Source organism: Necator americanus, chromosome III (assembly GCF_031761385.1).
Source record: "Necator americanus strain Aroian chromosome III, whole genome shotgun sequence".
Taxonomy (NCBI): domain Eukaryota; kingdom Metazoa; phylum Nematoda; class Chromadorea; order Rhabditida; family Ancylostomatidae; genus Necator; species Necator americanus.
The window spans coordinates 30976170-30989708 of NC_087373.1; the positions used below are offsets into that span (position 1 = coordinate 30976170).

Here is a 13539-nt window from a genome sequence, read left to right on the forward strand (position 1 = left end):
GAGTAAAAGGTACATGATTCACGTTTGAAATGCGTTTTGTAGTCTGGTGCTGTTCGACAATTTTTCTCGCCGTCAATTCTTACAATGGAACATAGAGCTTGTCAGAGTCGGCTCATGCACTGAAATCACAATAGAAGACGTTGATCGTTATGATTCAGACGGACGCAAGAACATCGCTGTCTCATGTTCGGCCAGCAAGAGAGACGATCGCCTTAGGCGTAACGAATTCTCAGTAACAATGCTTGGAATGGAATCGAGTATGCACATTGTTGTATTCATAAAGCTAAAAGTTGAACAAGAAAAGGGGTATGCATAGCACGTTCTCAGTTGATAGTCAGTAACGTTCGGAGAACTTTGCATTGGGTCATGTTTCCATTTCAAACACTCCTAGTCATTCGTGGATCACACTTCAATCCTTCTTCTGCAACTATGTAGGTATAGCTTCATTTAAAAGAGGATAAAGTCACTGGTGTATCAATCCGCTTGGGATGCGCCAGGTTTTGGTTTTAAAATGCGTATTGGCTTCCACAAAGAATTATGGGACCCATTAGCGATGAAGTCAGTGTTTTAATCCTCCCATACAAGTCTAATACCAATTTATCGACCACGAAGGGATAAAGGGTTTGGTTGGCACTGGCGCGGTTTCGAACCATGACCTACACCGACTGAGCTACACCCGCCACATCCCTTCATTCATATCTTTTTATTGATACGCATTTGTTTTATTCTTTTGTTAATTTAAACTTACGAAAATAGTTAGCTATGTTACTGTACCGCTTTATAGAAAAAGCATCTGTTACTTACTTACTTAGTTACTTAGATGGCCCGTCTTCACTCGACGTGCGGGCCCCAGCATCTCTTCCACTCGTTTCGTTCCCTCGCCATTGTCATCCAAGAAGTTCTCAAGCTAGCATATGTTATCCACAAAATATTAACAACTACTAAGTACCAGGAGTCAAAAATGTCAAAGGTCCCACACGGAGGGATGAAAGACTATCCAACGCAAGTCATTGTATAGGCCAGTTACACGTTCGTAAACCTCAAACGATTCTGAATTGCAGAGAAGGTTGTGGCGAAGGTCCCAAGCGGATTGATTAACGTCAGACTTTATTTTCTATCCTTTATTTGCATGTAATTGTAATCATTTAAGGAATTACGTGTCAGTTTTATCTACAGGCCAAAATTGCCACTGCAAGCATCTATCCACCTTTATCCTCTGGTCTCAGAGAGAAACTTCTGCATACATCTTTGAGGGGGGGGGGGGGTATTTTGAGTTCGAGTTGAATCTTCTGTTTCCAGTAAAAACGGAACAAACGTAGCACAGAAGTTTCTCCCAGATTGTTCACTCTTTTTATATAAATTTAAAATAAGCAAAAATACTAGTAAGAAGCGCGAAAGTTCGACTTTCCTCGAATCTTGGCATAGAGTTTGCAACTTGTCGACTGTCAAATGCCAGAGTCAGAAGCAAGAGCCAAGATTGTTAGTGAAATTTATTACGGCCCATATCATGATGCTCAATATTTTCCAGGCTCTGACGAAGGCGACAACGCTGAAACGTTAGCCGCAATAAAGTTTGTTAACAATCTTGGTTCTCGCTTCAATTTGACAATCGACGAGTTGCAATACCAGTATCGAGTTCGAGAATACCGGATTTTAATTCATTTTTTTTTTTTCAAAACGATCGATTCCTCTCCAGACACTGTAATTCGGTAGTATCAATCGGAGTTCACATGAAGACTCATCGGTTGCTTCTGGGTCACAAACACACAGTACAACATTTATTCCGTTTTCCTTTCTTCGTGCTTTTCTCCTCAACATGTAAGACTCATAACAGGTTTATTCTTTTTCTACAATGTCCTCATTTTTGTGTACTTTCACTGTCTACTTTCGTTTTCTACAGACAAACAACGTTTGCATGATTTTCTCTGAATCCTCATTCCTGCATTTTTGTTTCGGGGCGAGCTAACGTGACGCACCACATTTCCCGGCGTATCCGTTTTCGCTAGGTTTCGTGAGTTCTGCTTTCCCTATCTATCCTCGATGTTTTTTATAACAAAAATAAACAAATAATGTTCATGCAGGATCGTGTGCAACCTCCTTCACTTTCGCAAAGGGATAATCATATATCGTTTCCCCCATCTTCGAATATCTAACAACTTCGCGTCGAGTTGTGCATCTACGGACACACACAAATAATCCAGAATAATTCCAGAATAGCGCCAGAATAATTCCAGAATAAAACGTAGTTGGTGGTGGGTGGGGGCGCTCAACGCTGCTCCCCTCGAACTGTGCTTTGAAGCACCAGAATCGTCCTTAGAGCAAGAAAATATTTAAAGTGATAAAGTTACTGGAATATCAATCCATTTAGGATGCGCCAACGAGTTTCACTTCGTAATCGTTAAGGCTTTGGAACGCGTGCTGCCCTGCACAATGACTTCAGAGGGTCAGCCAAGTCAGTCAGTGTTTTTATCCTCCCAGACAGGTCTGGTACCAATTCATCGACCCAGGAAGGATGGATGGTTTGGTTTGCGCCAGGGCGGTTTCGAACCAGATACCGTGCGGATACAGCGGACTTCTAACTGACTGCACCACACCTGTCTCGGAGAGTATTTCTTAGCTGTGAAATCCGGATTGCGGAGAAGCGATCCCTCAGGTCATTTTTAGTCCTTTCTTGCGGTTGAAACTACTACATGATATCACTTAGCTATTCACTTCCAGTAAGCCTGTTTGAAGAGTTTGGTGAAGTGAAAGGATTAGTAGTTCCAGTTCTATCTTTGTTTTTTTTTTCTTTTAGTAGCTTTAGCCTACAAGTTAAGGATCCTCTAGCATCGGTTAGGTCTTAGAGCGCCGACTGACTCAGCTGTTCATTTCCGGTGATGAACTTGTCCCATTTATGAAATATCACCTTATCAAATGGGGAAGTCACTTTTTTTTTAGATTTTGGATTTAGAGGTGATCTTACGCGACGATATTTTAAATCCACTTAATCTCGTCCAAGCGTATATGACTGTTCAAAATAACGCACGGATTTACGATACTACTTGTGTCGCATACATTTGAATCATTTCGACAACCATTCACTCATTATGTCTATGTTTTTCTAAAGACTCTGTGCTGGTGCTAGTCTTTACCTAAGAAGCCGAAGCAATTAGACTCCTTGAATACCTCAGGAGGTAGTGGGTTTCCGGGAGCCGCTGATTTTGTGTGAAAAGTGTGAGAGGATAAAGGATATCGGTGCTGTATTTCCCAGCAAAGAGTAGATTTAAGGGTACGGAACAGAAAGAGTTAAGATGACTAGGAATGCAGAATACCCAACTTTCAGCCTATTAGTTCTTGCCTTCTCTTCTAATAATCTGTGATTCGAATTTGCAGAGAAGGACTCGAAGAGGCTCATCGACTACGAACTTGCTATCAGAGACGGCAGAGATGCCGCATGCCTTCCTTTTTTGTCCATAGTGTTCAAAGAAAAAAGACACTTTTTTCCACAGAAGGCGTGACTGAGCGAGTGTTCTTGACCAGCACACTAGCGATAGTCAGAGCCGGTGCCCCTACCCCCTTCTCTTTTGGACGGCTGGCGGGGGGACCCTCCCACCCCTACTTTTGGACGGTTGGCGAAGAGATCCACACCAATTGGGCTGCATCCCATGAGCCAGAGCCTCACCTGAGGAAGGTCCGGCTTCTCCCTCCCATCGCACCTGAGCTGACCAGTTCACCCGTCGGAAACAGAGATAGTATGAGAACGAGCGGAAAGCGGAGCACCGACTACAAAATTTGTGACTCGACAGAACATAGTCATTTCTCATTTGCGAAATTTTTTTCTCTAGTAAAACGAAAAAATGGAGGAGAAAGCTAGAAAGTACAACGGAAACCTCGATGTAATGAATTTCTCTCTGGCTCAGACCAGCTACGACTTGGAAGCACTCACAGACTCTTCCGTACAAACAACGGAGTGGTAAAAAAAAAGAACAAAGAAAAAGAAAAAAATAAGAAGAGAGCGGTGGTAAAGATTTTGAGCTCATAATTTCTAAAATTAAATATCAATTATCAATTGAATATCAATTAATAATTAATTATCTCTATTAAATAAAAGCTGATTGCTATGCTTCTGATTAAATATTGTTTAAAAAAATGAGTGGGTACAATCCTCTGGACACAGAACCAGGATGAAATGCAACTGAGTGGTTACCACACCAGATTCAACAGTTCTGAGGAAATACGTCCGCTCTCGAAGTATTTTGCAACGGAACTCATTGCAACGTCGTTACTCGGCGACGATGAGTGCATCATTAGATTGGAGAATAAGTCGTGACCACTTTTCTTGTCAAAGTGAAATTGTACACAAAAGTCAAGGATTTTTCCATGATGTTGTACATCGTTCGAAAAGACCCTACATTTATTATTCTTTTATTTTAGTTCTATGAGTCCCTGTCGTTTCCTTTTCATTAAAGTAGTATGTCAAGTAGATAGAATGGAGTTTTTCAACATCAATTGTTTATATATTTATTTTTTTCTGCAATTAATGGAGGCGATAAGGTCGTTGAAGCTGAGATTGGTTTCTATTGGTGCTGTGGATAGAGAAGAAGCAGTGCTTAGGAACTGCAATCCTTGCGCTTCAGAAATCTGAGGATTTTGACCTCGATAACGGATCACCCTCACTCAATGCAATCGCAGTCTGTTAAATGAACATTTTTTTTCTTTTTTTTCTGAAAAACATGGAAAACTACTGCAAATTGGCTGGAAGTATACTTCACAATATTACTCTTTGTTCTTCTCATCGTTTTCAACAACTTCCTCTCATCGACGAATAGTTTTCTACGTCGCTTATTGGTTTTTCCTTGTTTTCTTTCCTGTATTTCTGAAAAATTTTCCAGAGTTTTTTTTGTTCTACGATTTCTCATGCCTCATTCGATCTCTTACGATCACAACCCCAATTTCAAAAGCACCTTCAACGACCCCGTCGTTTTGATTAGTTGCAAAACACTGAAAGTATCGAAAATGGTCCATTTCGACAATTTGACGGCTCATTTCAAAGATTTAAAAACGAGAATCGGATTCTTTCTTCTTTCGTTTCTTTCGGGATTCTTTCTTTCGGAGTGAGAAATCTTTCATCGAATGGTACATGAAACTTTGAAAACACTTTTGATTTCTACGTACATTTCTCGTTCTGAGGAAAAAAAAAACGCTCAAAACTTACTCTCTTCAACCTGATGGGTCCCACACCCGCACATTAACTGTAGTTCATTGTTGTTTTCAGGGAGAAAATCAGAAAATCTCACCGTCGACTATGGCTTCCTTGATGGGAACACTAAGAAACGTAAGACGATAAGAATCCCGTTTCTCTCGTAAGCCTATCATCGCTCGAAAATATGAAAAAAATATCGCTTCTCTGAGTTATAAACCCTAAAAATAAAAAAAATATTGCTTCTCTGGGTTAAAACCCCTAAAAATAGAGTAAAATCAGAATTTCCCACGCTTCCAGCTGAGAAAGTGCGAGCGCTCTCTCGTTCGTGCACAGTCTCTCTCCACCTTTCTCACGCCTTGGTCTGAGAAAGCGGTAACTTCACATGTCAGCTAAGGAGCATTTGTTGTCGTGAAGTTCGGAAGGAGGCTACCAGCACCAGTTCTCGTGCAGGACTTCCACGTGAGTAGTTCTGCTCCTTTATCAGCTATGATAGCAGTGTTTTTGACGGTTATACTGATATACAGTACAAGGATAGATTATGTTGGCACTCTATGACTTTTGACTACGTCAAGGGGGTAGCTAGACGGGACCAAGTGGTCATGAAGGATCCATAAAAGGTAGTTATTTCACGCCTGAAATGTGTTTTCTTTTAGCGTTTTCACGAGATGGAGAAAAGCCAACAATCCGGAGAGGACCGAACTGAGAAAGCCACGGAGGTGAGTTGCGTACTATGAATACCTCTTACTTTAGTACCTTAAGGCTTCAGGTTTTGCGTAAAATTTAGTTGGGAGAGAGGACCTTACTTATTCTCTGATTTAATAACCGAAAGATGAGTTAGATCCTCTTGTTTTGCAGTAGGACTCTAGCACAACGATCTAGGTTTCTGTATGAGAAATCAAACAAGAAATCGAACAGGAACCGTGTTGCAGGATGCATGGTCTTCCTACGTAAAGTTACGTTTCTTCAGCTTCTTCGTCTTCATCTCGAACGCGCAGGCACCATGGATGCGTTGACGGGTTGGATTAAGAAGATCGTAGAAATCCCTGTTGATAAACGCCCTCAAGATGCATTGGATCATTTGAAAAAGGTTATTTGTCTACCACGAACTGATCACAAGAAAATTAGTTATAAAGTGAGTTTGCAACATATTTCAGAATTGGAACTCATGGAACGGCAACATTCGTAGCACTGCCATAAAAAATGCTCTGAAGAATGTACAGGAAGAGGTTTGCCGTTTTCTTTTTTTTTAATTTGAAGTGAAGAAATTGGCGTTTTGCGATGATGCCGGGGGGCATAGGTGCGACAGGAGGAGCCGGACCCTCATCAGGTGAAGGGGGTCCAGCTCATGGGGTGCAGCCTAAATGGTGAGGATCCCTTCGCTAATTGTCCAAAAGTGAAGGGGTCCTTCTCCAACCGTACAAAAGTGAAAGAGGTCAGAGCACTGTGTCCGACTTTTGCGCGTATGGCCAAGGGTGTAGTTGGGTCAAAACGACATGAAGTACGGAAAGTTGCGTAGGCGGATGCGCTCAAAGCGGCGCGGTGGAGCGTAGCGGTTGGGATAGGATAAGGATCCTCGCTACCACCACCCACCTCTGCAGTCCGCCACAGTCCTACCTCAATTCCCACCGATGTCTCTACCGCATCGCTTCGAATCGTTTTGACCCAACTATAGTGATGACTTCAATAGTTCGAATTTATAGTCGGGTCAAAACGACATGAAACACGGACATTTGCGCAAGCGGCTGCGCTCAAAGCGGAGCGGTGGAGCGTAGCGGTTGGGATCGTGAAAGGATCCACGCTACCGCCACACACCTCTGCTATTCGCCATGGTCCCACCTCGATTCCAACCGCTGTCTCCACCGCACCGCTTCCGAGCGCGGCCCCTTGCGCAACGGTCCGTGCTTCATGTCGTTTTTACCCAACTATACTCCCGGAGAAATCTGGAATTCGAAGTAAATTTCCCCAGAACCGGTCAAGATGTATAAGTCGGAGGGTTTCTGGGTTGAGCGCAAAAATAGACCTCGGTTCGAATGTCATGATGTTTAGTCATACTGTTATGTATCCTTGTCACTGTCACCATGTCATATATTCATGTTTGTTGTGGAACCTGCAGGTACCACACAGTTTTCTGTTCTGGGAAATGCAACACCTCCTCTAGTAGCGATTTCCACTTGCTAGGTGGAATCCAACCAACAAATTCATTAACTTGACCTCTTGGAATTAGGAGAAATGACTGGAAATCGCTCAGAAGTAATGATAAATTCAAAATGTAATGAATGCAATGTTCTGTTCAGAGAGATGTAGAACCGAGCAAAATTGAAATTTTAGGCGTTTAACTAACCTAAGATTTCGTCCCTTGACGTCCTTTGACCGTCTCCTCCTAACTGAGCGTACCTCGTCGCTGTACATACATGCTATGAGGCGCCGCTTATCGTTTTGTGGAAACTATTCCTTGCATTTTTGGGCGCAGAGACAAGTGACATGCGTGAACATTAAATTCATACATGAACGCGGGCAAGCAACATCGAAAGTTTAAAAGGTGAAGTTAAAGGCAATATGTTTTCGAACTTACAAAGTTGACTCGACAGACTCGCATCTGTGGAAACATCTCACAAAGTACAGTCGTCGTCGAGAAGTCGCCGGAAGGTAGTCGAAAATCTTGTATGAGGCACGGCGGATGACCTGGTGACCAACAGCTTCCAATGTACCTTGAACTCGCTCTGTAATCAACCAATTCAACATGCATTCTAAACATTTTGGTCTATAGTGTAATATGGTGTAAGCGCCTGGGTGCAAAACCGAACGGTTCCTAAGCGGAGGTCAAAACGAGTTGAACCTCTGTGCATTTGGGTAACCGGCTGTGCTCGAAACGGCGCGGTGGCGTTAACAATCGCGATCGAATTGGGACCAGCGCAGCGGTTACGATATGAAAGGGACCCTTGCTAGCCCCAGTCGTCGCTGCAGCCCGCAATGATCCCGAATGCTAGTTCCACGGCGTCGCTTCGAACGCAGTCATGCAACTGCACCAAGCTCCATGTTGTTTTGATCCACTACCATATTCTTTACGAATACAGATTTTTCTATGAGTGCGAACATATATAAAGCGATTTTTGTTATTGTATGTTACTGTACTGTGTTTGTTGCGACGAACTGAGGAGATATCACGCTACCTATCTAATGCAGACACATGGTAGTAGGACGCAACGCATAGGGCGCGTGTTTTTGACTCACACCGTATGAGCGATGGTATAGTTGGCTCAAAACTAACTGGAACTCGGTGCAGTTGCGCAAGCAGCTGTGCTGGCGAAGCGGCGCAGTAGAGCTGCGGTTTTGAGAGCTGGAGATGAGACCATCCCTTGCTTCACTCGGAATGCAGCGATGACCGGTGCCAGTAAGAGTCCCTATTAGACCCCCATCTCTACGCTCCACGCTCCGCTTTAAGCGCAGCCGCTTACGCAACGCAACAACAACAACAACAAGCTTCAAGTTGTTTGGACGCGATTGTGTCTGACCTTTTGTTGTGCGCGATAACACACTCAGTTAGTCCAAGGCAGATGGGAGAGGAAGAACGCGTCGCGTCTACCCAGGTCGATGATAATGATAAAACTGCAGCTGGTCACAACTCCACGACCTCCTCGCATTCCTATTCCGTGGGGCGTCCGCACCTTTACAGTACGCAATTCCGCGGTGGGACCCTTGAATTTTCCCGCTCTCGATCTGGAAACCAACGAACAGTTGCGCTTGTATTAACCTGCGAGCTATTGCTCTTCTGTTACGAGAAAATGGATGACTACTTCTTAATGTGCAATATAAAACATTCGGTGACGATTATATTTGTAGCTGTTTTACTCCAATCTGCAGTGCAGTGGCAGAATATGACACCATACAAGAAAGTGGTTATTTGTACCGATTAGGTGGACGTAGGGTGGACGTAGATTATGGAGAGAAGAGTGATTCCGTCCATTTCTTCCTAATTGCCGTAAAAAACGGCCTGGACGATACGGCTTCGAGCGATCCGGCGCGCTAATTTCTACAACGAGTCCGATTGGACCGCGCCAGCCTTGTGCATGCGCCGCATCTTCCGCACCGTTTACTCTCCATGATCTACTATCCCATATAAGAATACTCCACCTGAAATCCGTGCCACCTCACATTCGTGGGATGATGCCTTTAACAAAATGGTTCCCGAAAGGGGCTAGGCTTAGCCTATACGCCATAGATCCTCTAGGACTAATGCTTGAGTTTTAGAACCCTGACTGACTTGGTTATTCACTTCCGGAAATAAGAGTGCGGTTGAGTGCCCCCTGTCAACTACATTTCACCCGAGTCAGTATAACTTCACCCGAGTGAGTATAAGTGCCAGTTTTGTCGACCCACAATCGTCTGCACCCTCTTCAAGCTGGGTTGGTTGAACCGCCAGGGATTTGTCGTTTTTACCCATCCCATTTCAATTTTTCATCCAATTTCGATTCTTCCGAAAGTAGCTCATTCTACAGATCTAAAATTGAAAACTTAGTGAATGGTAAAATGTGGTTAATACGATCACCACATGATAAGAACGATTTTTTTCATTAATTGTTTAATGGTCTTCTCGCACCTCTAGCACTACATGTCGCATGCAGTGATTCCTGCGGGAAAAACAGGCTCCTGCTGCACAGGACCCACTTCACCGATTTCTTCTGCGACGGTGAAGATCATGATCGAGCTAAGTCTCCAGTACCTCAAGCCTAAATCCGGCGATGAAACTGTGAGCCTCATTCTTCGCTTCTATCCTTTTGCCCCCATCAACTGGGAACGTATCGCAAAGCTAACGCTAAGCTCTTGGGGTTTCCGTAGGCGAATATAGAGATCAGCCTGTAGATTACAAGTGTGAGCGGAATCCCACTTAATTTCCATACTCGTCCTCAAAAAAACGGCATGGGAAACAGGGTTTGTTCCTGGGAATTATGCGAGAATGCACCGCCAGACGCGCATGTGCACGTGACGTGTGACGCGCCGCGTCCACGAGCGGGCGGTCGAAAGTCAATGAGGCATCCTCAGCGACGTCCCAATGTACCTCGTAGGAATAAAACGCCGATCCCATGCCGTTTTTCATGAATATTAAGGGGAATCGAGGGTGCCAAAGGCATACTCGTAATTTACATCCCGAACTGTATATTTGTCCACACAGCTGCCAACATCGTCAGTTTCGTGACACGCTGTCTTCATAATAAGTTCTAACCAGCTGAAATGTTGTGTGTTGCTTATTAAACCATGCGCAGTGTTTTTTTTTTCAGCTTGCTGAAGTCCTAAAGGAAAACCAAAAATTGAAGAACGACATCGCACACTATGAAGAAGCACTTCTCATCAAGAAAGTGGCCGCGTTAAACGCTTCCACAAAACAAAAGTCAATGTCTTCACGGAAAATTCTAAACTGTACAGGCAAGAATGAAAAGGTGGAAAAAGAGATGTTTGGCGGACTTCACACCGGCGCATCATTCTCTACCGGTCCACAGTACGTTGCTAACATTTTCTTTTCTTTTTGAGTGACCCATCTTATATTCGAGAAAGTCCGAGTTTTCCTTAAGTGATGTCTGCGCTTCGGATCTCTGTTCGATTCCTCAATTCGATGAGTTTGGTCATGTCTCCTCTGCTGTGGTAATTTAAATCTTTATTTTTCCTGTTTTTCGAAGTATCACATGGATTAGACAGCATTTCTGACAATGTCGTGACACCCATTAGGCTTTTTTTTTTGCAAGGTCGTTGATGTATCGAAGATATTTTTTTAGATTTTTTCGTTGATTCATGAAGATTAGTACCTATTTTCTTTATTATACAAGAGAACTCTTTTCTCCTGTGCAAGCACCTATTTATGTCGTTTCGAACAACCGGATTGGTTCTCGGAATTTCATTGAATAAAGCTGAGATTGGAGTAAATAATGTTTAAAAAGACGTCGAACAAAAGGAAGTTCAGTAAAGCTATGCCTACCATACTACGTACTGCGGTAGTCTTTATCAACATAAGTCCCGACAAATGTAGTTCATCTCAGAACTTCCGTCCGTTTATTTGTTAGCACATTACGAGCACTACGGGTCATTTAACAATGGTTCGGTATGTGCGGGTGTGACGTATCCGCGCCCGCGCGCGCGATGGTCGACCAACCAACTACGGCTGGTGCTCCATGTCGCTTCATCTGCAGTATGTTGCTAACATTTTTTCTTTTTGAGTGACCCATCTTATATTCAGAAAGTCCGAGTTTTCCGAGTTCTCTTCTCTGCCTTAATTTTGCCATCTTCTCGATTTTATAGAACGAAAGAAAAAACTTGTTGTAGTTGTAAGAGTGAATGCTTTTTTCAATCTAGAATTTGTTCTGTCAGGCGGCTAACCAATGCATCGGCTCCAATCAAATGCACTTTGTGGATGCTCCTACAGGCATATAGGGTCGAAACGACATGAAGCACGGTGGAGTTGCGTAAGCGGCTGCGCTCGAAGCGGCGTGATGGAGTGTACGGGTTAGTATCCATGGGCACCCTCACTAACACCATCCATCGCTACAGTTCGCGATGGTCAAACCTCGATCACCGGCCCAATCGCTATCTCTACCGCGCCACTTTGAGCCCAGTCGCTTACGTACGTAACTGCACCGTGCAGACCTGACCCGATTGTAAACATAGTCGTCGTATCAAGGGGATCTGAAGCCAGGTGTAAATGCGCAGGCAGCGCTGTGGAGCGTAGCGGTTGGGGTTGAGTGGGACTCTTTCTAGGGCCGCTCATTCCTGCACTCCAAGCGAAGCCTACGATGGTTCCACCTCGACACTAACCTTTAGCTCCACCGCGGCATATTTAACGTAGCCACGCATGCAACTGCGCCGAACTTCAATTCGTTTTAACCCAACTATGGAAGCTCCCAAAAACCGGATGGAGGGACATAGACGCCCATTCCGTTGCGTTCGCTTCCCTTTCAGTCGACGGATCACAATCCGCTGTTCCGTCAGGTTAGTCGCGAGGCATTTTTGGTTGAATATTGCTTTTTTTTTAAGATTTTTTGAATTTATTCTGTTGTTTTGGTTCCTGCATATCATGCCCTTTCATGCGTTCACCATTGGTGACACCTTGCGAGGATTACTATACGAAAGATTAGTACAACCAAGATAATGTCAGTCTTTAGAGGTGTCGCGTAATCCAAGCGATTTTTCAGATCCTTCATCTCATGTTAGAACGTATTTGATCACTTCAAATGACTGAACTAAAAGAGCTAAGTTTGACCACTTCCAGAAACAAAGCGCGTGACAAAAAAAAAATAGCGCAAACAGCAGGTCCAGCAGTACATCACAAATGTTCAACTCCGCAATTGTAGTCGGGTCAAAACGACAGGAACTACGGTGCAATTGCGTAAGCGGCTGCACTCGAAGCGATGCGATGGAGTCGGCGGTTGGGATCGAAGTGGGGCCCCCGCGAACTTCGGCGATGAATGTTGTTAGAAAGGGTCCCCCCCCCTCTCCTGCGCTCCACCGCGCCACCTCGTGCGCAGCCGCTTACGCAACGGGGCATCATGTCGTTTTGACCCGATTATATTCGGATGCTCTAATTCAAAGCGAATTATCAATATGCCGCATTTTCGCGTCAACAACTTACCTAACGTGCGTTACAGTTAGAAATCCTGGGTACGGTTGAACGCTCCTGCTCTCTATAAAATATGTGCTATTCATTCTCCTTCTGCACATTCGTTGCACTAGAAGGCAGGTCCTGGGAAGAAACTCGTCGCAGGAGTTATTGTCGTTGGTTGGTTCCTTACTCGACGTTTTGTTTGTACTAAATATGAAATCACCCGACTTTTGTACACAACTAGCAGAAATGTTTATTTAGAGCATTAAAATTTCATATATCCCGCTTATGATAGCAACATAGAATATATTATTAGTGAATCGAGATGGCAATGAAATGTGAATAAGACTGTACATGTGTAAATTTTGTTCAATAAAAGGAATCTAATTCACTCGAGGAAATTTGAACGACATCACTTTTCACATTAATGACATCATTTGCAGAAGAATAGGACAATAGTGACTTTGCATTGGGGATTTTCCGGTCAAATTTTCTAGAGGAAGCTATTATTTAGGGTTACGAGTGTATTCCGTAATTCTAGAACACATGCATCTGTTCAAATTCCGTGCCCAAATTACATGTGTCCTACAATTACGACCATTTTTTTAGATTAATGAACAGAAAAACCCCACAGAAAGTTATTCGGCAATGCCTTTGTCCTTGTGTTAGACAAATAAGGCATGCGTTATGATAAGATCAGATCATCAATGATGAGGGAATGTGTGTATGTCTGGGCTTAGTTTTTTCTTGTGCAAAAGTCCGTCAATAGCAT

General features: G+C 43.6%; 1 protein-coding gene across 2 annotated transcripts; it reads left to right on the forward strand.

The window, feature by feature from the left end:
* Positions 1–1449: 1449 nt before the first annotated feature.
* Positions 1450–10828, forward strand: RB195_011526 (uncharacterized protein; the record flags this gene model as incomplete). 2 transcript variants are annotated; one of them, XM_064192978.1, is made up of 8 exons in its annotated part: positions 1450–1588; positions 5255–5314; positions 5577–5641; positions 5836–5898; positions 6150–6269; positions 6337–6408; positions 10459–10676; positions 10750–10828. In XM_064192978.1, the coding sequence occupies 8 exons, from the start codon at positions 1450–1452 to the stop codon at positions 10826–10828; spliced, it is 816 nt and encodes a 271-aa protein (XP_064050560.1). The 2 variants fall into 2 exon arrangements, with proteins under 2 accessions (XP_064050560.1, XP_064050561.1); XM_064192977.1 differs by lacking the exons at positions 1450–1588; positions 5255–5314; positions 5577–5641 and having other exon boundaries at positions 5848–5898.
* Between the last annotated feature and the right edge of the window lie 2711 nt (positions 10829–13539).